The sequence below is a fragment of the Haliotis cracherodii genome, unplaced genomic scaffold (assembly GCF_022045235.1).
Source record: "Haliotis cracherodii isolate W230 unplaced genomic scaffold, xgHalCrac1.p SCAF_10, whole genome shotgun sequence".
NCBI classification, from domain to species: Eukaryota; Metazoa; Mollusca; class Gastropoda; order Lepetellida; family Haliotidae; genus Haliotis; species Haliotis cracherodii.
This window is the reverse complement of record NW_027266265.1, coordinates 25,175,033-25,202,155: the sequence shown is the minus strand read 5'-3', so window position 1 is coordinate 25,202,155 and position 27,123 is coordinate 25,175,033. Positions and strand designations below refer to the sequence as shown.

Genomic DNA, 27,123 nt, shown 5'->3' with positions numbered 1-27,123 from the left:
ATTACTTGCAAAAGTAATTATGGATAGCTGTCTTCTATAAAGAGGACTTCTGTTGAAAATCTGAATATTCTGTTGGTGTGATGACAAGCCACATTACGGGTATTAGGCATTAGTGTAATAGGGGTAGAGTATTCACAAAGAATTGTTTCCAAAATGTGATTTACCGAATGCAACATTATGACAAAAGAAAATGACCCTCTGAACAGAAGGGGCCACACATGGGATACATGCCTGGGACTTTAGCTGAAGAAGTTTCTCACTGCTGGCACACTATACATTATCAGTGAAAGTAGGTTCTTTTTCAGGGATGGCTTCATTAAACTATTACACAGGGGATAATTACTGCTGATCATCTGTGGTAATAAGTAATCAATAAAACACTTAACAGATTGACTGAATAGATTTATCATATTCATTTCATGGCAGGACGGAGAAGAAAAATAAGTGACGTAATTACTGGGACATAGTTGGCCCTTTATATCTTTCCATGATACCATTTAGCAAATCCATGCCCATCAAAATAATTGGTGTCCGTTCTTCAGTAACCATCTATACTCACACGCAAAAGAAACGCAAGTCGAGTATGCAGTATACATGTTATTTATTTTCAACAGTAAAGACAAGAAATACTAATAGGGCAAGATTGACAAAAAATTGACTGAAGACAGTTTAATGGATTAAAAGGCAGATGACATAATTGGGTTTTTTTCAAATGTTAAGGGCTTACAGAGTTTCGGGTCCATACCCAAAATGGCAGTCAATACCTGGTGTGACCACCACTAGCATTGATCACTGCCACACACACCCCCCCCAAATTCTGACTCTTCCGTCTGCATGGGAGACACAAAAGCGACAGAGAAGATGACACGCCTCCACTCACGATGACGCCAGTTGTGATGACCCTGTGCCCACTGAAGTCGTGCTTGTCGATGCCGTGGTTGGAGAACAGGACGACGTGCGACATCTGAGGTTGTTGGAACGGAGACGTCGGATCAGTGTCCCGGCTAATGTGTCGATTATGTGTTCCTATGGTCTGTCGAGTACTTTCACTTGCAGTTAGGAACGGATGTCGCTGGTGTTGACGGGTAATCTGCCGATCTTGTCGAGGTATGGTGACCCTAGGACGACCGCTCCGAGGAAGGTCATCTGTGGTCTGTGTAGCATTGTATCGATGCAGGAGACGGTAAATTGTGGTTATGTTAACGTTGAAATGACGGGCAACATCTTGGACAGACTTTCCAGCTTCCAAACGTCCGATAGCCTGGTTTCTCTGAGTTTGAGTTAGGCGTGGTAGGTCCAAGAATCGGCCACAGTTTTATAGCCACTACAATTCGTGCATTTTCGATTTAGCGAGAAATGGGTGCATGATACCCACATATTCATTGAAAAGGTGCGTTTTGGCGATTCGTTTTTTATGTTGCGTCTTAACTTGGGACTTCCAAAATGCAACCAAAAATAGTGATATCATCAACATCAGGCTTCAATACATGCTAAAACTCGTATCAAATTATGGTTCCGTGTTTGTTACCTATTTGCTTAAAACCACTAGCATTTCTTTTGCGTGTGAGTATATTTTACAATATTTAGAGAATAAACAAGGCCTACAATATTATCAAATGATAGAAAATAGATTCTTTATCTCCAAATACATGTAGATAACAAATGCCTAATCAAGAAAACTATTTCCCTAATGTCAGTGGGTACTTACAAAATATAACTGCAGCACAGCTGAGATAATTAACACACCCAGGGCAGTCAAGCATTGCTTCATCTCATCTCGAACTGAAGCCATGACATTGGGTTGTTATACGACCTGCCTTCAAAGAGTGCATAAAAGACTGAACAAAAGCAAATTCATGATTTTATTCATTTATTCATTCATATATTATTGTATGCAAAGCAGAAGCAGCTTTTGGTAGTAACATTATGTTGATGCGATATCAGTAACATGCAACCTGATGATCTTGATTATACATGTATTTGTACTCTCTGGGATCTTCCCTGAAAAAGTTAGTAGCACCAGAATTTGTAGACTGACTATTCACATTAACCCTCTGCATAACATTAATAGACCAAAGTAAAACTTTGTCATCATTGGTATTTACAAAATAACCATGTCCATTCAGAATATCACAAAATATGAACATATTTCTTTGTCTCTTTGTAGACATCCAGACATTTTACACATAATGAGTGCCAAATAAATTATTCCCATAAAGTATTTGTAGAAAGTGTGTGCACCTATGAGTGTGATTCTTCAATCACAGGTTCCTGTCTTTCCTTCACAAGCACTATTGCTTAGATTTTCTTGTACAATTTTGTGTCATATGATCATGGTAATGGCATCAGTTCATGTAAAAGAAACAACCGCAACATAATCTTAGTCGAAGAAGACCATCAATTCTTGTGTATAATGCGTACTTCGTTAAAAAAAATATAATAATACAGAGAGGCGCATAATACGTTATTATCCCTAACGCAAAGACATTAGCCTACCCTGAGCATGTAACACTGGAAATACCACGCGAACAAATTTGTACTGAACTACACAGTTAATCATATTTGTTATAGTTTGACTATTACATCAACATATTGTTTTTGCGATCGAAATAGCAAGACCGTGTAAAGCCTCAAAGGGTGACTTGTCCTACTGTTCTATACATAAAATGTATCAGTCAATAGACCAAAGTGCTACCGGTAGATCTTGTAGAAAATGTGTGTACAGCCAATAGCTATTTCTGGATTAGTTTACACATGGTAATCTTAATCTCTGCATATAAAGCAGTGCCTAACAGAAAGGAAATACAATTGAAATGGCAAATCCTCATGTCTAGTGATGTTTTATCTGAGTGAGTGAGTGAGTATGGATTTACGCCGCTTTTAGCAATATTCCAGCAATATCACGGCGGGGAACACCAGAATTGGGCTTCACACATTGTACCCATGTCGGGTACATAACCTGACAGTTTCGATACACTTTTCTCTGATGTATAATGGCTCAACTTTCCATTTTTGGACCATTACGATCTGATAGACGTCTGATAGAGAGACTATTTGAACATCTAACAATCTGAAACAAAACTACTGCTTGACTTGGAGAAGATGACACCTCAGAAATTTGAGGGAACAGAATTGGATGACCTTTCTGGTACAGCCAGGAATAGATTCTACAGCCATACTACTACTGTTACATTAATGAAGGGCAACAGCCTGTAACAAAAGCTCACACAAACATTCCTTCCTGGGATGTAAAATTGAGCAGGATTCTATTGAAGAGAAACTTCTTACTACAACATTTCAGCTTCAACCCATTAGTAACATGCTAACTAAAAGTCAGTATGGAAGCTACTCAGTTCTTGCCTACATTAACTTTCCTCATGATGCAACATTGTGATTTGTTTCACATTAAAAATATATGCAGGTTTCAATCTTATCAAGAACTGGCTTGACAAACTGTGCCAAGGTGTGAAAACCCTCCTCAGAACAAAGCAATTTCATTAAGCTCCTCAACAGCTTCGTAACCAAAAAGTGAATGTTTATTTTATTTTTCTGTTGAGTTAATTCTTTTGATCATTCATAGGTCAGTGAGGATGAACATCTCATTTCTGTCAATTTAACATACAGCTTTCAAGATGACACACTCCTAAAATTTTTTTGCTGTCCTGAGTACAAGTGTCATAATTGTATTATCAACTTGATTCCTCAGTCAAACCCTTGTTCACACGGATCAAATATAATTACTCAGTTGTGAGCATGCAGCTTGAGGATGAAATAAATAAATACATCAGTTGCCAAAGCAACAGTTAGTTGTCATATTTACAGACAAAGAAATACTAGAAACACACCCAGTTTTCCTTCAGACAGACTTAACTTCATTTTGTCAAACCATTACCATGTTAATACTTTTTGCCCAAAATGGGAAATAAATCTGGCCCTAATATAGAATGAGAACTCTTCACACGTGAAGTATGAGGATTAAAAAAGAATCTTATTCCTTTTCTCTTAATTTTCCGCTGCCCAAAGTAGGGAGACTTGTGATCCACCACAAAAAAGGTTGGCAAAGTTTGAAACAATACTTGCTATTTCTTAACTTTGAAAGGCATTTTAGACTGTCAGCCATTGAACATATCTTACTCAAGATAATTAGGCATCAATGAAGCCTAAATATGAAAAAAGAAGACATACACATAATTGTCACTGCTAGAAAGCATACAATACATAAATACATTTTGGATGGATTCCCTACATGTTCTTGGTTTCTGACCAGTGTTGTTGTACAAAAAAAATCTTTCTGCAATGGAAGACAATAGTTGAAGCTGAATGGTTCAGTACTCAACACGGCTACAAGGAAGAAGCTTGTGAAATGACAACTTTCAGGTTATGAGCTGCCTTTGACACTTCAACTACACGGTCAACCATTTCCTGAACTGCAGGCACTGAAGGATACTGAAGGGCTGCTAGCTTTGTAGCACTAACAGATTGTTTTAAACAGTCACACAGTTGATTAGCACATTTCATAATTTTGTTTTTCACAATGGTATGCATAATATTTCTATGGAGTGTGTCACCAATGTAAACAAGTTTATGAGCAGACACTATCACAAATTTGCTGTGGGAAATAAATACTTTGGGAGGTTCATTGCTTTCAACACAGCAAAAAAAGGCATCTAAGGCATTTGATAGAAGGGTGGAATGCGTTTCCATCTGTCCAGAATAGAAGACTAACACTTGTTTGTCATTTGGATCCAGTTGCTCAGTTTCCATATTGACTGCTTCCTCTTTATCTAACAGAAACATATCACTGTCAGTGTTCGCATTCACAGGGGTTTTAACATCCTGCTCAAGTAAATTGTCAATGTCAAATGAAGCATTATCAATGACATCTTGCTTTGAGTTGTCAAGTTCCTCCAAATCTGCTTCAAGTTTCAACTCGTATGGATCCTCACTGCTGTCTTTACTATGTTCATGTTCTGATTCTGAAGGTGATCCATCCTTCTCAAAATTCTGAACCCTTTCCTCCTTTGCTTTCAATTGAGCAGCAATATCTCTTGATTCTAAGTGAACATAGTCATATTCTCTAACCCATTCATTTGAATCATTGGCATAAATGTCCTCTTTTTCAGCATCTTCATTTACAAAGTTATCTCCCTTTTCCTGAAATCTCAGACGCAAAGAGTTCATTTGATCTTCAATCGGAGTTGGTGGAAGGGGTCTTTCCAATGTGGGTGGGGGTGGCAATGGGCGTTGTTGAACCATCTTAGCCCTCTGTTTACTTCCTGCTTCTGATTTTGGTCCAATTGGAGGTTTGGCAGCAGCTGAGTCCTCAGATGAGATGATTACCTCTGCGGTCCTATTAAGATCTTGAGTTCTTGGGAACAATAATGTTGAGTTGCCTTGTATTAGAGAGGCAAGTTTTCTTGCATTGCTACTTAAATCTTTGCATAAAGTTGCAATCTGTCCTAAATCATCAGACTTAGATGAATCCAAAGGCTCAGCTAAAATGTCAGTCTGCCACTTTACTTCATCCAGATTCTTAAGTGCACTTGAAATGAGCTGATAACTATTTTGCAAAGGATTCAGTTGCTTGTACAGTTTGTTCACCAATTTCCTGTCTGGTAGCTTACTGGCATTAGCTAATGTACCTTGTGAAAACTTAATATATTCAGCAAGAGAGCTCTTGACCCCAGTTACAGCAATTTTGATTTCATACAGTTTAGTCTGTAAACTTTCCTTCTTTCGCCATGTGCTGCTTACAAATCCTAAAAACTTGCTTGCAGTTTTCTGTATATCCTGCTGTAGCCTTGTCAAGAATTCTAGTGCTGCATCCATTTCAAGTGGCAATTCATCATAAGTGGGAATCTCTGTAAAAGATCCCCTTGAATCAATGCTACAAGTGGACAATCTCTGACCCTCTTCTGATGAATCAGAACGAGCTGAAATAACTGAATCCCTAGTTACTTGCGGAGGAATATCGTAAACACACAGAGGTTCATTTGGCGTCACTGGTGAATCCATGGATGAAATAAACGAGACCTTCCCGCCACAAGTTTTCATTTGTACTCGAGGGGCATTGTTTTTAGGAATATCATAAACATCATCAATGGCATGCTCCTTGCTTTTGTTTTTCTCAGTATGGTGTTGATGTAATGAAGTTACCTTGGGTACCCCAAAGTCTATTTTCTTTCCTTTGGGGAAATCATAATCTTCAATAACAGAAGCTGGTGAAGCTAGTTTGGCTTTTGGTGGTGTATCATAAACATCCAGGCCTGAATCAGTAGACAACTGCTTTGCGTTATGTGTGGATCTTGGTGGAGTGTCATACAACTCCTGAGAAGAAACATCCAAACTTGAGCGGGCTGAGTCACATATGCTAGGAGCAGTGGAAGATCTGTGTGAGCTTACATTTGATGTACTGCTAGCTGCTGTAAGTGAGGAATCATTAGATGCATTTGAAAGGATGCTTGAGCGGTTAGAATGATTGTCAGTACTGGTCTTAATAAGGAATTGTGGAACATCATACATGTTGTCTTCATTGCCAGCTACTTGATGCATTGACTGTGGAGTATCATAGAATGATGATTCAAGATTGTTGTGCTGCATATTTTGATTACTATCATTTGATAGCCGCTTTAATGATGATGGGTTTGTATTTGGTAGCTGCATTTCAGACATCTTAAGCTGTTCCTTTGGGAAGTGTCTTGAAGGTGGTACATCATAATCTTGTAGGCTTCTGTTTGGTTCATCATACAAATCCAAGGATGTTGATGTTTTTTCTGTACTGCTGACAGGCTGAAATTACAAAACAGAAGTCCAAATCAAAGTATATCCATTGCTTGAAATGTATTGACACATATGACATGTAAAACAAACTCAACCATATAAAGTCAAATGTTTCTGTAGATCGCCTGTACTTAGTGTAACTGAAAAATAAATCATGTCATATCATGTAATATCATCTTCTTATGAATATCAAGAGAGAAGTGAGCAAAGCTGCTGATCAACAACAAATAGTAAATAGTTTGTTGATTAATGAAATATTACATATTTCTAACTGATTTTAACTTCAATGTTTCAAAAACTAAGATTGAGTTCCAGTGACAATTGCGCCCCGCCCCCTACCAAATCTCCCATGTTACCGGTGTTCACTACGAGGAAGTAGATCACCATGAACACCTTTGAATAAAATTTGATTGAGGAGTTACACAAGAAGAATTATCAAAAGGACCAAAAATTGTTGATATAAAAACACGTAAAAAATGGAACAATGTCATAAGAATTTCAATAAATTAATAATTTCCATCTAGCCTTAACAGATATGGTAAAGAATTCATAAATTCAAACTATCACAAAGCACAGATACTTATGATTATCTACATGTGTGGAAACAATTTTTGAAAATATATTAGCTATACAAAAGCAGTCATAAAAATTTCTAAATTCCATCATGTTTCCATGAAAACAGAAAAAGAGAAAACTTTCAGAATCTTATAAAAGATAAAAAACAATCATAGCGGTTAATGTAGCAAGTTTGGTGAAGCTAGGATACATAATATTGTAAACATGGATCGTACAAAAACTCTACCCAAAATTTATGTTTCTAATGTTTCCATGGAAACGGCAAAAATTAAAAAATTCAGAATCTTCAAACTAGCAAAAGGCACAAGTACTCATTGTGGTTAATGTGTGTAGAAAGTTTGGTGAAGCTAGGGTGCATAGTTAAAAAGATATAGGCCGTACAAAACACCCACACTAAAAGTTTAAGTTTCTAATGTTTCCATGGAAACAGCAAAAATCAAAAAGTTAAGAATCTTCAAACTAGCAAAAGGCACAAGTACTCATTGTGGTAAATGTGTGTAGCAAGTTTGGTGAAGCTAGGGTGCATGGTTAAAAAGTTATGCGCCGTACAAAAGCTCGGACGGACGGACAGACGGAAGGGCGGACGAACGGAACGCTTTATACCCCCAATTTACTTCGTAAACGGGGGTATAATTAGAAAATGATATTACAATATAATTTGTCATGATCACCAGCCACCATTGTTGCGATATATTCCTATTTTAAAACTATATTGACAAAAGATTTTTGAACTTACTCCACGTATTCCATACTCAATGTCAGGTTAATTCATATTGCATGTCAAGTTTCAGTGAAGATGTAGAATATATGGGCAAATCCTACCAGTAGGCTGAATTGACAATTCAGTGACAACAAAAGGTCATAACATCATGAAAACATTGATATTGTGTAATACATGCAGGACATTTGTAATGGTAAAAAAAACACATTAATCATGTTAATAGGTCATTTTCAGAAGCAATGGGTCACTACATTTATGTGTTAATGCCAAGCATGGTTCATGTACAGGATGTAATAACCATGAATAGATATACATTCAGGTTCCAAATGTTTTTACTGCAGGGAATAAAGATTGACAATTAATGAATATTAATACAGCACATAACATTTTTTACAACACATCACTTAAATTCAGTGTATATACAAATGAAATTAAAGACCTGTTTCTCATATCCCAGCTATCTAACCACATCAATATCTGACTCAACTCCACCAAAACGTCAGATCAAGGCAAAGAAATTTGACCAGTATAATGTCAGTAATATTGTTGAGAGACAATCAACAAACCACGATACTATACTCCTATTATATACAGACAGTATTGGTCGGAAACCAACTGGACAGTCTGTGGGTTTACATCAGCCCTCCAGGCCTGTTAATGATGAACTTCATAACCAGGAGAGCTACACAGCATGGTACTCTTACCATGTTTACACATACAGATAGATGAATCAGAACTTATTCTGTAAAACAAGAAACTTCAGCTGAACACAAAATCTTTTGACCTCAAGAGCCAGATAACTTAACTCCACTTAGGCCACCCCCTACAAAAGTTGTTTCAGGTAAAAGAACCAAGACGGTGGGTCGGTAGGTAGTAAAAAATTTGTTTCATAACAAATGTCATATTTGGGATAACACTTTCTTAGTAATGTACAGATTCTGGTACTTTTTGGGGTTGAGGCATTTAACTAATCGCCAGCACACAAAGTTTGTTTTAATTATTTTTTAAAAATTCAGTAACATTCTTCCATGTCACTTAAATGGTTGTCAAGCTTTCTTCTGTTGTAGGTAATCTATGATGTCATGTCATGTATATTCACACAGAAGGATATTTTCAACAAATAAATATTCAATTTATTCTTTCTTCCATTATTATGAATTATAGCTAAAATGGAAAGAATTATTATTAAACCACCTGCATGTTATCAGAAATGAGCGGGCCACTGTAAACTGATAATGCCTTCATACTGCTTTACGACAGGCCATTGTTAGGCAACGTCATGGGGATAGGGATAGGTGACGTCATGTTCAATAGTGCCGTCATCTGGTTTGTTTCCATATTTTGTAAAGGTGGGTCAGTGACATACGTGTTGATTGCAGTAAATGTTTCAAAACCAATATTGTTGTTTCTTTTCATTTGATAAGAAATTCCATCAATTTTTTAGCTATCATAATGGTAACACCATTTTTCAGGTCATTATCATTTGCCGAAGCCTTCGGTCTTTTCAACTGCCCTCCCTCGTCAGGCAGTTAATGGAAGACCTCAGGCTTCTGCAAATGATAATGCCCTGAAAAATAGCATTACCCTTATAATAATTCACATGATACTAAAGAGAACCATAGAATGTTGAATTTAATAGAGTCAGTAGATTGCAAACAAGAACCTCAGTTTTTGTGCATTGGTAGAACATCAATATTTAATATATTTAGTTCTGAATGACAATAGGAATGAATTTATTATCATATCAGACTCGACAAACACATTTCAGTTGGTATATTTATTCCACAAGAAAAAGGTGCCCCCTCCTGGATTTCATTAGCAATTAGTATCATTACATCATGGCTTTATCCATATATCTGTTCTTATCATCAACAATCATCGGCATCAAGAGTTTGCAGATAACTTGGATGTTTCTCTTCATGTTTTCACTTTGTTTTATTTAGACTTACAGCCAAAGGAATTGCGGTCCTCTACAAATTGTGCAGGTATAGCATGAGAATGGTCTTCAGCAACCTATGCTTGCCTAAAAGCGATTCCGCTTGTTGCAAGAGGTGACTTACGAGATGTGCTTGTCAGGTTCGCTGACTTGGTTATTGTATGTCATTGTATCCAATTGCTTAGATTGATGTCAATCACTGGATTATTTACAGACCACGTTAAACAACAAACATACAACAATACAGTCAGAACCCTATATTATCCCCATTTGCCCATCATTAATGAGTTTCACTTTCTCATAATTGAAAGAGTAGACATGTCTGGCACATTGAGCAATAGCAAAACTTGAGCTTAGGGTAAACTAAAATTGTTCAAGGTTAAAATGCAAGGATCGCAAATAATAGTAATAGATTTTTCTGACATCATTATGTAGCCAGTATAATGTACAATATGATAGCCAAGAAAAAAGTGGGAAAACTTAAACTTAGCGCTGTTGCGCTAAATTAAAAGTACATATTTTGAGGTATGTATTTAAAACAACCCAAATGAATCTTAAAAGCACTAACAGGGAGGCTTGTCTTAAATAGCATGGCCGGCTAGTCCTGCAAGCTGACCGGTCATTACCACTAGCCGGGTTCAGAATATATGAGGGGTGTTCGTTAAAGATTTCCCCTAAACCACTTAGGGTTATCATATTTGGTTGACATTTCACATGTCTAATGATACATGTATCTATGGGTTATGTCTGAATTTGCAGCACCTAACTATAATCTAACCACTTTTACAGGTGTTATGATCGAGTAGGGTGTGACAATGTCAAGATCAGTGTAGGTCATTCATGACAATTTGAACATGCATAAGGTGTCTGCATGATGGATTCCCAGGTTGCTCACACCTTTCCAAAAGCAGGAACGAGTCAATTCCTCAAAGGATCTTTTGGACATGTGACAAAAACACCAGGCAAACTTTTTTGACAGACTTATCACACAGGATGAAACATGGGTCCATCACTTTGACCCTGAGACTAAAGTTCAGTCGATGCAATTGAAGCATGTGGAGTCACCACCCCCAAAGAAGGCACGTGTCCAACCCTCTGCAGGCAAGGTCATGCTCACGGTGTTTTGGGCCAGCACGGAGTAGTGATGATGGATTTCTTGGCAAAGGGTACCACAATTACAGGAGCTTATTATGCTTCACTGCTGCGGAAATTGTGGGACGCTATCAAGCTTAAGAGGCGCGGTATGCTGACCAAGGGTGTCCGTCTCCTGCTAGACAATTCTCCAGTACACAACTCTCATGTTGCCCAGACAGAAGCGCGGTCCTGTGGCTATGAAATCCTTCCACATCCTCCTTACTCTCCTGACCTTGCACCATCTGACTTCCACCTCTTTCCAACCATGAAGTCATTTTTGAAGGGAATACGTTTCACAGATGATGAAACACTGATTTCTGAAGTCAAGTCCTGGTTTGAGACGCAAAATGAGGGCTTTTACAAGCGAGTTCTCCATAGTTGCATAAAACGATGGGAGAAGTGTGTAACTCTTGGTGGTTCCTATGTGGAGAAAGACTAATACCTATGCCAAGTTTCATTCCACTAGGTCCATCGGAAGTGGGTCAGGGGAAATCTTTAATGAACACCCCTTGAATGTGATTGTTTCATCAGTTGTAGGTGTGTTTGTTGTTTAATGCCATACTCAGCAATATTCCAGCTATATGACAGAACACGGATAAATAATGTTGTGATGATGTCATGAGTATCGATCCACGTAATTGGGATACGATGACATGCATCAACTAAGTCAATGAGCCTGACCACCTCATCCTATCAGTCGCTGTTACAGCAAGCATGGGTTGCGGCAGACCTATTCTAACCCAGATCTTCACTGGTGAGTTGTTGGTAGACCTGTGTTGTAAATGTAATACCGGTATAGATTCCATGTAGCCAGTTTGTGCTAATTCACCAGAACGGTATTTGTCTTACCTACTGTCACTCACCTCACAATAACATGCAACTGCAGCAGTGTTCCAAATAATGCCTGTCCGTAGGGGTGAAACCGCATTATCAGTGGTTCATATTCGGAAAGGGAGGTCACTCTAATTTCAATCAGGAGCTATCTCAGTTGTTTTCATATTTATTCTAGTCAGGCTGAACGTTGTCGTTGGTCCAATTATTAATCCCAAAGGTAAACCATATTCTTAATCAAATGTTTGGAGACAACATATATTTTTCTTCCCATTCTAACTTGCAGAAAATGGTCTTTGGCAATGGAATTAATAACTTGTAAATATTTGTTTTCAACAAATGTGGGCCCACTTTATTTAGAGATGAGTCAATAGTTGTCACATGTTGAGTGTAATATGTACATCATCTTTGGTTGGTTTAGTGATGGTAGCAATATGCTATACTGAACAACAGATGTTCCTGTGACACTGAATAAGATTTAATGCAAAGTTATATTTTTTACCAAAATTAAAACAATTTCAGTTTGCAACAGATAAAAGACTCCTGTAAGTGTGCAAATGGTTCAATTTGCCATACTGACTTCATAAAATGTGTGATTTCATAAAAAACATGAACATGCCAAAATGTCAATTTACAAATAAATAGTGTGCGTGTCCGACTCTGGTTGCGATGCAAGCAACACATCTTCGTCTCATGGAATGGACCAGGCATCGCACAAAGTCCTGTGGGATATCTGTCCATATCTGCTGGAGCATGTTTCGAAGTTCCTGGAGTGTCTGTGGAACACATGGTTGACGTCGAAGGCCCCGATCCATCTCATCCCACATGTGCTCGATTGGTGAGAGATCAGGGGAGCAAGCCAGCCAGGGGATGACAATCACGTTGTTTTGTTGAAGAGAATCCTGAACAAGTCAAGCAATATGAGGCCGGGCGTTGTCATGTTGAAAGGTAATGCCTGGGCCATGACAACACAAAAACGGTAGACCAACAGGGCCGATGATCTCGTCACGGTGGCGCTGTCCATTGAGATTTCCCTCTACCACTATCAAACGGGTCCTCTATCTTGCTGTAATCCCACCGCATACCATAACGCTGCTTTTCTGTAGCAGTTGCGTTTTTGCGACTTGATTCCATAGATGTACTACAATATTGAAAACCAAACTTTACTTGTTTGAAAAATACACTAAAATATTGGTGTCACAGGAACTTTTGTTGTTCAGTATAAAATGTGGGCCCACTCTTCCCCCACGTACTTCAAACTAAATTTGAGAAACAATACCATACAATCCATATTTTCCAGTACATTTAACACATCAATCTGATCACAAATGTCGGTGGCGATATAAACCTGAAAATTATGTCTATACTTGAATTGAACTCGGTTATGATACAAGCCTATATGACCTAAGAAAAATCCGGGAACTTGTTCCATAAAAGGAATAACCCCACGACCTAGTTTCGGATGTGTGTACAAGTGACTTCTGCTGTAGTTTCTACACATTTGTATATTCTTATCCAATCAAAAGACACTATACTCATTTTAAATAGACAAAATAGTTGTTCGTGATACAGATTTTTGACGAAGTACATATTCTCTACAAGTGCGTTAAGTTTCGAATGTGGGCCCACCTCAAACTTTCGATTAGGCAAGCGGAGTTAGATGAGGCAGAGGCCTGCAGCATCTAAAGTACATCGGTCCAATTGGAAGCAAGTCAATTTGTCATATTTCAAACACTGAATTGCAGTAGATTATTGCATAATGTATGCCAGTACACTCAGCCATGTGTATAGTGTAATGGAACACGTTAGCAAGTGACACGGCATCACAGAGTCTAAGACATGTCGTTTCATCTTTGTAGTGCAATTTCAAGATAATAAACTGTACAAACGAACCAATCTGTATTTTGCAAGCACTTGTAATCCATGCTTCCAAGATGGGAACAATCCAGATTATTTTCTTCATTATTGTCGGTTTAGAGGGAACTTGTATTTCTTCCCGAAATCACCATTTCATCTCCTAAGAAACATTCACATTTCCTGATAACTCAAAAAACTAATTTCACTCTCAGAGTTGGACATATCAGCAAGTTGTGATCAGGATACCGCAAAAGGGACTGAAGTACGAGGGGCGTTCAATAAGTTTTGCCACTTCCATATAAGCCCAAGTTGCAGAATATCTCTTGCACTTTTATTTTTCAATATCATCTCCATTCACCTCAATACACTTATTCCATTTGTCCTTCAAGCTTTTAATACCACTTTTATAGACATCCGCAGATTGGCCCTCAAACCTCGTCTCTGTTGCAGCCTTATGTCCTCGTCATCCTGGAAGCGTCTTCCATGTAGGGCAGATTTCAATTGCCGGAACAGGAAATAGTCACTGAGGGCTAAGTCTGCGCTGTAGGGTGGGTGATTAAACCTCAGAGCATGACTGATGATAACTGGGAACCCCTAGCGATCTTCAGGACAGAATTGAACGCAGCTAGGTATGTTGCAATCGTAGAACCAGCCAGGTGACGGGATTGACGAAGAAAATCCAAAAAGTCAGCCACCTGTGGAACGGTGGCCTCCACTGGAACGATGTGCCTGGACAAGCAGAAGGCCTGGGACGACTGCCACTTGTCATCATATAGGGATCGAGTGGAGATACGATGAGCTTGGGAAACAGACGCCGCACCATGAGCTGAAAATCCCGGGGAAGACATAAAGACAGGTTCTCCTTTTGAGCTGAAAGAGCCTGGGAAACCAAATCCAGGACGGCCAGTAAGGCGCGACCATAAGCAGATCCAAAGGACAGGTCTGGGCCGCCTTCTGAATGACCTGGGGGAGAAGAACTGGGGGTAGAAAAACATACACGCTTAGGCCGACCCAGGTCAGAGCGAGGCTGTCTCCCTCCAGGTGCAGGTGGGTGCCCCATCCTTGTAGAGATTTATCCACGAAGAAATGGTGAGTGGCATCAAAGCTTGTCATAGAGGAACCACTCAAGACGTTTGATGGGACTAGCCACCACTCCAGGAATGGATGTAATTTCCGAGGCATAGGAAGAAGGGGGCTTGATAGGTCTGAGCGCAGAAATGGCAGGAGGAACCTCTGAAGGGTAGGCAGTTGAAGATGACCCCTGGATGTCAGATCCTGAGCTGAGGTCAACAGCCTGAGAATGTGCTCCACTGCCGGAGATCGAGAAGTCTACAGAGGGCTCTCCTGACCTGGGATTGGATAGCCATGAACTGATCCGGAGGAACCTGTATCAAGGAGAGGTCTGTCAGAAAGAGACTGCCTATGAGAGTGAAATGGCGAGAAGGAGTCGGATCTGATTTCTCCATGTTGATCATTCAACCCAACTGATGGAGAAGGCCATGGGTGAAATCACGCTGAGGAGTCAGGGTCTGATGGACGCTGTGACCGAGGATGCAATCGTCGAGGTGAAGGAACGCAATGATGGAACAGGTTAAACCTGTGAATAACCACGGAGCGGAGGAAACGACGATGTGCTGCATGAATGGGAACGTGCAGGTAGGCATCCTGGAGATCCAGGTAGAGGTAGTCAATTGGTTGAAGGATTTGGCTGGATGGAGATCATCTGGAAATGTGGCGGAGGCGTGAGATTATGGAGCTTGAATACCACCAGATTGTGGATCATTCGTAGTTTGGGCACCAGGAAGACTGAAGAATAAAACCCTGGAGAGATGGAGTCGGCGTCCAGGAGATCTACTGAATTCTTGGCGATCAGTAGATCGATCAGCCATAATCCCTTTGTTTATATTACTGGCTTCATCCTTCGTTTATGTCACCGACTTCACAGATGATTGTCATCACTACCCTTGTGTGTACATAACAGGCTTATCTACTCCATTATAACAATATCTACTCTACTGTATAAACGTTGCCTCCTACTTGAATATATACTTGCCAACCACACTCTTTATATCACTTGCTTGATAATGGTGTTAGAACCTACACCGAAATGTCGCTCTTACTTGTAATAAAAAAGTTGTTCATCCATAAATTCTTATCCTTACCTTACTACTGTACTTAGCACTCAACATCTATATGCCTATCAAAGAAGATCTATATTGGCCTGAAGATCCAGCACAACGCGAGGCTGATATTGAGTTTACCATGGAGTTGTAGTTTGAGGACGAACAGCACGGAACTGCAGGCGGTAACTGTGGCGGAGGATTCAGGTAACAAACGGTAATTGCCAGTTGTCGGGCGTCCGAAGAAAGTCACTTCCGTGGCCGGTCCCCGCTGGAAAAGTGTCCACAGTTGGGGGCTTTGAAGGTTTTTTCTTTTCTGGGGGACTGTCGTTAGGCCCAAAAAGAAGGACGACTTCCGCTTCAAACTAGCTCTCTTCCCAACTTATGATTTTTGCTACTGAGAGAGCTGGAGAAGAAAGGTGACGTTTCATGTTACTAAGGCGACAAAACTGTTGTTGATTAGTATCCTTGGCATCAGTAGGGATCTTGCCGTTGAAGAGAGCTGACCCAGACCAAGATTGGTGCATCTATTGCATTTTGAACGACAGATCCAAGGAGGACAGTTTGAGCAGGGCAGAGAGGTCTCGCAATGGTGATGGATCCAAGGCAGTATTGTAGGTAAGTGGACAAGTTGATGCTGTTACCAATCAAAGACAGAAAGGGGCTGGCCATTTGCTCATATGGATTCTGTATGGCCGAGTTGGCCGGGACGGCAGATGACGAAGCACGCTGAGTAGGCGATGGTCAGCGAGACAAAAGGCACCCTGGCGACTGTACGGCGACGGTTCAGTGAAAGGTGGCGACAATCCGGCGAATGCTGGTAACAGTCTGGCGGTAGCTGACAATCAGGCGAGCTCTGGCGACAGTTCGATGAAATGGCACGAATAACCATAGGATTTATAAAAAGCAAGTGGTGCAGATGGCATCGATTGTGGAGGACCACCCAAAGAAACCATCGTCGGCGTAGTCGGATCTGAAGGCGGAGGGGCCGGATTCAACGGAGAGGGAGAGGTTGGTGGCAGCAAAGTATAAGACATCTTCCTCCTATACACAAGTTGTTTCCGGCGACGAAGAAGAGCCTTTTTATTTGATTTGATTAAAGTCAGTTATTGACAAGGGAGTGCAAAAAGAGCAGCGCTGATCAAACGAGCACTCAGACTTGTAGTGGGGGCAACGTTGATGTGGATCTTTCCCCGACTTAGGCATTTTACATAAAGCACAACCCATAGAATACATTCTGCAAAAAATTGTTAACAGCGAATGAGCGTAACAAGCAGAATCACATATGAAGCAAAACATTGTTAGTGGGCAATATTTGATCTAAGCGCACAAACGCACAAACCTTACAACACAGTGTGAGGCACAACTGGAAGCAATTAAAAAAAATAATATGCCTAATTAATAGGAATCATGTCAATAGAAAGCCATAATCAACAATTATATGAGAGAGTCACCAATAGTTTAAGAAAACTATAGCAAAAGTACATTAATCATGTTAACGCGCAACCTCGTAAACACGCGATGCAAAATGGCGGCCAAGGCAAGGATGCAAAGCTACGCAGCCAAGAATAAAAACCGAATTTACAAGCTATAAACCGCAAACAAGCATGTAAAGGTCATATGGAGGTAGAACCACCTGAAGACAAAATTTGAAGATAATTAACAGGGTAAGTTGAATCTGTTCCATAGGGCTAAGAAGAATATCAGGAGTAGGGGCCAAGGGGGATAACCCACGGATGCCAAGGCATGGGCTGTAGTCTGTTTAAACTGTCTCTTCGTTCCAGTACCGTCTAATTGTATAAGGTAGGGAAGCTAAAGCACTGTGTAGCGTAAGGTAGGGAAAAACATGTCATTTCTGCAAAGCTTCATGAGTAGTTGATACAACATGATTTCATTCTCATGTACTGCTATTACCTATATCTCCTATGAAAATCCGCTAGAGGACAAGTACTTGCTCATGTCAAATTATAAGAAAATGCTTCCTGAACATGCTGAAATCCTCTTAAATCATCCTTCAGGAGACATTTGATCCTTATCTATGCATTTGGGTTGTCATGAATCCCAGTTCTTATTCATCATGAACACATCTTATAAGTTTCATACAAATTTCTGGAAGTTTTGCTCAATTCTTAATTTATGCAGAAACTGCAGATCCTGTGGGCCAAAAGAGCCCTTATCCTACCTTGACCTTTTCTTCAATTCAACTGATTTGCGGCAAACAGAAAATGTGTTGACTGTATCCTGTTGGGCCATAATATATTCAACTCATTCAAATCAAAGGACAACCATACACACCAACCTCTTCATGAAAGAGAAATACAGATATGTCCAGTCAGCATCCACTGTAAACATGGTAAAATGCTAAGCATGCCAACGCAACTTTCATGATACAGTCACACTTACGACATCTTCCTGAAGTATGTTTAATCTGATTCAAAGTGAAAATGATTTCAAATAAAAGTTAGTCATTGATACTTTTCTTTGTACAAGAGCCGTGTGAAAACCCCCATCTCTAAACGATAAGAAATGTTGTGATCAATAACAATATAGGGATTGGATATTACATGTTTATCGCTTGTGTCAAGTGCCTGGTGAAAGCACCAACAGCACACCTGGAAACACACAACACCAAAACAGTTCAGGGAAGAGCGCAACCATCAGCTAATAAGCACCCACAGGACTGATAGTAGATTAAATGTTTTTTTCATGCAATAGGTATTTGGACCTCCATATACCATTTTTTCATGAGTATAGTACACATTTTACCCCCTCAAAATAACCACAGCTGTATAGAGGGGGATGCGTATAATACATGCCACAATGACACTTGATGTTTTTTTCCCAAAAGCAAAGATATTGCTGTCAGCATTGATACATATATCATAAATGCCATACTTTGACTCGTTAAAAGTCATAAATCTAAAACTGCAGGAGTCTCAACAGTGACTAGACAAACTGTTACATACGTAAAGAATATCCAGCAGTAGCATCGGCTGTACCAAAGTGATAAGCTTATGGTTGATACTATCTTAAATATATTTATATAGTAAACTGGTAAAAGCTGCAATTCAAATTACAAGTTATTGAAGATATTATTCCTGATAAAATAATAGTTTCAGTCACAATTTCTTCCAATCACTGCATCCAAATTCTTTGAACATGTTGAAGTTTTGGGTATATTTTAACTGAATGGTACCAGAGCTCCGGATAACTTTTTGAGCAATTGAGTTTTTACTCTGAGGTTTCTATTTCAATTGGGTTATTACATTTTTCATTGGTTAACCAATATTTTTTCACCCATCTATTCATCACTTTATTGGGTTTTTCCCAAAATTAGTGAACATTTTAAGATTTAAAAACAAGAGTCATCAGAAAGATGACATATCCCCCCCGGCAGCTGTCTGTGAAGTAACAACAGGTAAATGTGCAATTCGGTATGTAATGAGTCAAGAGTTGAATGTTCTTTAAGAAGCATACATTGTTTACCAACAAAAGATCCACCATAGTCGCATCAATATGAAATGGAAAATAAAACATGCATGTTTCTGTGGGGTTTTGTTATGCAAACAAAAGACAAATTACAAGAAACAACAAGCATGAAATACTCACATACCCCGCCAATATGACATGTCGGATGTGTGCAATGCATTAGCTGTTTTTAAAAATCACAAACTATCAAAAGGCACCAGTTCACCACTAGATCTATCTATGTGGCAAGTATGACAAAGAAATATGGTACGGTTTTCCGTACGGTGCTCCGGAAACGAGGACTACCACCATTTTCAGTCTAAATCAAAGTCGTTGCCATGGAAACTCAAAAAATAACTTTTTTAAAAATCCCAAACTATCAAAAGGCACCAGTTCACCACTAGATCTATCTATGTGCCAAGTTTGGTCAAGAAATATGGTACGGTTTTCAAGATCTGCTCCGGAAACGAAATGTGACAGACGGACGGACGGCACCCATTCCTATATCCCCCTTCCACTTCGTGATGGGGGATAATAACTAAACAAGCGTATAGTCAACGAAGTCATCTGTGGATCATGGCTATCTCCCCGCCAATTTTAACACGTTATGGTCCCAAACCAGGTAACTGACCCAACATTTCTCTTAGCCCATGTCAAAATAGCTGCAATTGAAATTCTAAAATAAACATTGCTAAATCTCCTTAATATCAAATGGCACCAGTTCAGTATGTACTTTATATATAGACATGCAATATTTGGCAAGGAAATATTTAACAGTTTATTTGTTATACTCCACAAGTGAATACACCCTATATGAAAACTTAAATCCAACTTGTTGCCATGGAAACTTAAAACATAAAAAAAATTAAAAATTCCTAAATAACAAAAGGCACCAGTTCAGTATGTGCCTGGTAGACATGTAAAGTTTTGTAAGAAAGTATTTACCGGTAACAGTTTTTGAGTTACGCTCCGGAAACAAACACCACCCTTAAAGAACCTAAGTCCAAATTGTTTCCATGTAAATGTAAAAAATAAAAATTTCTAAAATTCCAAAATAGCAAAAGGCACCAGTTCAGCATGAATCTGATAGACATTCAAAGTTTTGTAAGAAAGTATTTAACAGTTTTTGAGTTACGCTCCAGAAACTAACACCACCCTTACAGAACCTAAGTCCAACTTGTTACCATGGAAATGTATAGAATAAATATTTCGAAAATTCCTAAATAGCAAAAGGCACAACTTCAGTATGTGACTGATAGATATGCCAAGTTTCGATCAAATACACTGAATTGTTTTCGAGTTCTGCCCCGGAAAAGGAAATGATTACGGACGGACAGGACAGACAGGCTGATCGCTATATCCCCCTGCATTATTCGCCGGGGGGATAAAAATGAAATAATGTCTTAGATGTATAAAACTGTTCTAAATATATAGACTTGACTTGGAAAGTAAATAAGCTCGTAATTGTGTTTTGGAAATTAGCTCTGCTGTGCACATGCTGAAAAAACTTCATTGGGTATTTACGCATGCTGTTTTTATACATTTCAGCATTTCATTTAATGCATGTGTTTCTGTATGCAAGTTAATTGAGAGTATTTGGGTTTTGAATATTTAAAAAAATAATTTAATTATTTTGGGGGGGGGGGGGGGTTTGGGGTATTTTTACGCAACTACGCTGCTTATCTGTAGCTCTGGGTACGTTTAAATTTGTGTACGGCTGATTGTTAACTTATGCTTAGTTTACAAGAAAATACACATAGTAATCATAATCTCTGCATATCAAAGAATGCCTACAAGAACAGGAAATACAATTCATAAGGTAAACCACCATGTCAAGTGAAGTTTTTATCTCACATTCACATTTTTATTGAACACTCTTGACACTACTGTTATACCTGTTCATATATTGGTTTGTTGCACACTATACTCAAGAAAATATGGTATTTGAATGACCCAGTCAGCACATGCAGCAGACAATCACAAACCTTCTGGAGTGAAGATTCCCAGCTGTGGCTACTCGTTAAGTTGTTACTGCTGGAAGTCAGACTTTCATCTCCAGTGGAATAGTCAGACATGCCAGACAGAATCTTCAGCCTGTTGCGCGGGGCTATTCCCTGTTTGCCCCTAAGTGAACACAGGCACCATCCATCCAATCCCCCTGTGTTTAATTCTGTAACGGTGAGAACATCTCCACGCCTAAAGGCTAACTCATCAGGACTTTCAGCAATGTTGTCATACAATGCTTTGGCCAGGAACATCTGAAAGATATGCATGCAAAGTTTCATTCGTGTAACTTTAGTAGTTTCTGAGAAAACTTGTCCCAAATGCAGCCACTATGCACTAAGTAAAAACAAGGAAACACAAAAATTCAAATCAGCCATTTCCTGAATGTTAACAAACGTACATCTGAATCTATCATAAAGCCCTACAAGTAACATCAAGTTTAACAACACATTTTTGTTATCAGTGTACACTGCAGCGTGGAACTGACAATAAACATTTTCCCAGAGTTTTTAAACAAATATGGTACTAGTTCAACAAATACAAACTGATGCACACTTCTGGTTTTTGGCAAGTGCATAACATTAAACACATGATAATAATCGCTATTTGAATCACTGAGCATTAGAAAATTATCCACCATGTGGAAAGAATGAACCTCAACCTACCAATATACTGGTCATACCTTGCACACTTACGAGGGTTAGTCAAAATATTCTGAGCCTAACAAACAAAACCAACAATTGTGAAAGTGTTTTAAATTTATTTTTTCCACAAAATCTCCCTGCTTTTCAATACACTTCAACAGTGAAGCTTTAACTTTCTTCACTGATCTTGAAGACTTGATTTTCATTGGTGCCGCAGAATTGTAATGGTGCCAGCCTTAACAATACTAGCCCAATATTTGACAGTGGAATAGCTAGGGCATTATCTCCATACACTTGTGACATGTGGGTCATGAATATCTTGGGGAGTACTTTTCTCTTCAGTCAAAATCTTGATGGGTGCTCGATACTCGTTCTTCTCCATTTCTGTGTTCATTTGGACCCCTATCACGTTCAACTATCTGTCAATAATATACAAATGGCCTCAACATACCAAATACACTTGCAATGAACTTCTCAGACAATGTATCGTAGCATCACATTTTTGCTGAAGATCCGGGGTAGAATAGGTCTTCAGCAACCCATGCTTGTCCTAAAAGGCAACTAACGGGATCGGATGGTCAGACTCGCTGACTTGGTTGATGCATGTCATCGATACCAATTGCGTGGATTGATGCTCATGATATTAATCACTGGATTGCCTGGTCCAGACTTGATTATTTACACAGACCACCTTCATATAGCTGGAATATTGCTGAGTGCAGCGTTAAATAAATAACAAACAAAACGTTTTCGCTTAACATTTATTTCCTCTATTTATTTCCTTTATAGATGTGATGTCACCGGCAGATTGTTTGTCAACAAGCACTGTCACACTACTGCTCCAGTGACAAAATGCTCAGAATCCAGCTACAAAACAGTCATTGATCAAAATCACTAAGACATTACTCACCACTATGTAAAACTTATTATATAAGTTTTAGTTCTGTCAAAAGCCTAAGTGATGGATTGTCTGCTTGTTGTTCATATCAACTATCAGAAAATCAGATGACCATCACGTGATACTCTCGCAAAAATAAAATGTTCGGAAAGGCAATGGGGCCATCTTTTATATCATGCATACTTTCTGTGGATATTTTCATGATGTTTTATGTTAATGTCATGATAGTTTTTATTATGATTTTAGGACTTCATCACACCAGGGAAGGGCAATTATTGGCAATATCCACCAGAAATTATGGCAAAAGCTTATGAGGCAGTCAAGAGCTCAAAAGTGCAGCACGACAGTCTTCTGTGCCCTTTTCATCTCTTCATGATCAACTTTGTGGAAAAGTGTCCCTATGAGTTATTGTCCCAAGAGGAGAACAAAGACTTGTGTCTCATGTAGAGATGATATCTGCTTTTGGGTATGGTTATTCTCAGACAGAAGTTACAGCTTTACCTACCAATCATGACGTCTGCTTAGGGAACAAACCACATGATGACAATCCTCTTTTACTTCAGATGTTTTACAGTTTTCAGAACTGAGAGTACAGAGGCACCGCTCTTTGGAGATCAAGACAGCAAAAGCCACATCGGAAAAGACGACCAGCGCCTAATTTGATGAATTGGCGAAGATCCTGGATAAGTACAACCGAAGAGACAGACCTCAGTCAATTTATAACATCCCCCCACCTCTGTGTAGTTTCCATGCAATCCAACATAACGGCTGCTGTCACAACGCCTAGGGCCAACACAATGAATGTGTTAGGCTGTGGAAGCGTAATTGGAATGACAGTATCCCCCTACCCTGTGTTTAAGGGTCAGCAAATGAGGTATGAACTTTTGACAGGATGTACTCCCGGTACTTAGGCAGCGTCAGTGAAACAAGTTTGTCCGACAAGAAGATCTTTCGCAAATATCTTGAAAATAACTTGTGTGAGGTGAGGTGAAATGGGGTTTAACGCTGCATCCAAGATTATTGCACTTATATAGCGATGTGCATGCACGTGTATGACTGCTTCTACTAGTCCGGACTGATGGCGAGTTTTAGTGCTAGGACACTGAGATACCAAGGCGCAGTCTAAAATGAATACCCCACTAAGACACAGTATACAAACTCCAATCCTACCAGTCCTTGTTTCAGCCACTTAATGCCGAGCGCCAGCCAGGGTAACATGTAAGGTCCTGGATTGGCAGATATTCGGTATGCGAAGTTGCATGCAAAGCCTACTGTGTTGCACTCACACCAGTGAATCTGCAGTCTCCGTATATCATGGTATATAGTTAAACAAGGCACATTTCTTCCATCAACTGTTTTCACAACAAGTGCTGAGACATCTACTATATCTTCCACAACAACAATTTACTCAGGTGACAATGTCGTAAGTACCACCAGGTGTACCAGTTTCTTTAGAAACTGAACACTTTCTGACAGCAGATCACAAACCCACAAAGAAAAGTCATGAGTTCAGTTGTTGGAGAAAAAGCAATAATGGAGGACAATATCTTGGCCAAACTAGTGGCACACAAAGAAAGCCTGTACATATAAGCCAAGAAAGTTTACAAATTCTACTGTTTGAAGGAATACCCCACCCACTTCACCAACTCTGGGTACTTCTGGTGTCAGTAGCGTGGCAGTCCTTGATGAGGACTCGACAGTTACGGAAGAATAACAGAATGATGAGGTGAACTTTGCTGCAAGTGCACAAAAAGGCAGCCAGAAGAAGTACAGCAATGTACATACTTTTGAAATGGACACAATGCACACACCCTGCATATTCACACTGGACTCATCTGATCTATTGCACACCTATCAGGTGTGTGAGACGATATGCAGAGTTTTGGTGATGTGCATTATAATTGTGTAAATATTTTGTGCACTTTTTTCACCTGTAGTTAACTTTATTGACGTCATTTTGTAATGGGGCTTCCCCCACTGTGCATGTGACAAACTTGCGTGAGGCAAAGTGGACATAAATAGTAAGCCAATGAAGCCAGTGAAAACATATGACATCATCAGTGCCATCTTGTAACGTCTTTTGGTATGACGCAACCGGAGATCGATCACTGGACCTTCAGCTCTCTGGGCGGACACTCTACCACTAGACCATGGAGGCGGTCAACTTCAGCAAGTACTGTGTTGAGGCTACAGCAGATAATCCAATCCTGGTTCTTTATGAGGGCCACAAGTCACATGAATCTCTGTCACTTATCGAGTGGGCACGGGAAAAGCACATACATCACATCTCCTCCAGCCTATGGACGTTGGATGTTTTGGTCCTTTCAAGAAAATTTTCTCATTCAACTCGTCAATCGAAACTGTTTGTGTCTCAGAGTGCCATTTTTGTTAGTTGACCAGCATGTATTCTTTCGCAATCAACAGCAGTCTCCTAGTTTTCAAGAATTGTTAAAGTTGATTTTGCATATAATCATATCTAAATGTATGATAAATAATTTTCATGACCCTTAGTATTTTTTATAACTTTTGTTAATATTGTTTCCGATTTTGCAACCACGAAACTACTCCGTAAGTCACAATACACAGGGTGGTGCGCCATCCCTGTGTGTTGGGTAGGGTGAAATTACCTTTCAAGGTTTTACATCTGTTATCAATTAAATTAATTTTCCAGTAGACACCTACACAAAAAGTGCATAATAAGTAGGATACTCCATATGTCTTGTGAAATATCTTGTTTCTCTCGTCTCATGACAGGGGAAAGCTATGCCACTTGTGAAAATATCTCCTTTTCACCCCGTCACAAGAGTGAGTGAGTGAGTATGGTTTTACGCCGCTTTTAGCAATATTCCAGCAATATCACGGCGGGGGACACCAGAAATGGGCTTCACACATTGTACCCATGTCCGGATTCAAACCCAGGTCTTCGGCATGACGAGCGAACGCTTTAACCACTAGGCTACCCGACCCCCCCTCCCCCGTCTCAAGATGGGAGAAACATGTATGTGTATAAATATATATATATATATGGCTCATAGGAAACACATATAGCATCCTTCAATCACATACATATAAATATATACACACATATATATACACATACATAGGTTACACATTACAGAACATAATCCATCACTGTTACTGTTTTAACATGACTTGAAACTATGTCTACAATATTTGAAATTATTTTTTTAAAACTTATTTACAGTATTGTCAAGCTGCGGTTATAGAAGTATTCGTACCCTTGGCCATGTTGAATGTAACACTGGCTATACCGAACAGCTAGGTAATATCGGATAACCATCAATTTTCTTACATGACAATCATAATACACTGCAATTGGGGTAGAAACTTTACAACTGGGCCAGAAGTGTAGTACCCAACACGAAGAGCAACTGAATCACAGTTTGCCATTGCTGGCAGGTCAATAATAATGTCATTCAGTGTCCTGCAAATGTAGAAGGACAAGTGGCCGACAAAATTGAAATATTGGCTGGGGCTGGAGATGAGCAATGATTATTATGCCTATAAATGATACATTAGGCCAACCCATTAGATAGGCCTACTGACTACAAACAACGAGTTCAGCCCAAACAAAATCAGTCAACATTCATGACACATTTTGCTGATCATGCAGCTGTGCATTCTACAACCAGCATCTAGCTGTCTCGAGCTCACAGAGTCGGGTGAGTGTAGCCTAGAATCTAGATTAAATTTCAACCCTCACCGACCTCTCTACGAGTGACGTCATGCAAGAACCTACAAAAACAAAGCTGAAGAGAATGAGGGGTAGGGAGGGAAAGAAACAGAACAAAGATAACAAGGCGCTCTCCTGTAGAGTATGAACTAAAACATACTTATACCTGTTGTGTCATATCTTCATTTGATTCCTTACTTAAATTAGATGTCCCAGGCTACGAAAGATATCCTCTTATGGTTGTACAAGCTCGCAATTTACTACCAACTAAATATAGCTGGATCGTTCGAAATATTTCTTCGTATGAGAAACTCCAAGAACCTGTGGTGTATCTTAGTGTAGTAGTAAACACTGGCTCATACGAAACACATATAGCATCCTTCAATCACAGTACATATGTACATTATTATTAGGCACAAACTTTTCAACTTCTTGGCTAGACATGGTTGTGTCTGTATCG

General features: G+C 39.4%; 1 protein-coding gene across 1 annotated transcript; it reads right to left on the bottom strand.

The window, feature by feature from the left end:
- Positions 1 to 1,876: 1,876 nt before the first annotated feature.
- On the bottom strand, positions 1,877 to 27,123 carry LOC139454200 (enhancer of filamentation 1-like). Its single transcript, XM_071235772.1, has 3 exons — positions 26,830 to 27,123; positions 21,409 to 21,681; positions 1,877 to 6,789 (listed from the first exon to the last, which is right to left on the bottom strand). Exons 1-3 carry the CDS (start codon positions 26,839 to 26,841, stop codon positions 4,342 to 4,344), a joined length of 2,733 nt encoding a protein of 910 aa, XP_071091873.1. The 5' UTR covers positions 26,842 to 27,123; the 3' UTR covers positions 1,877 to 4,341.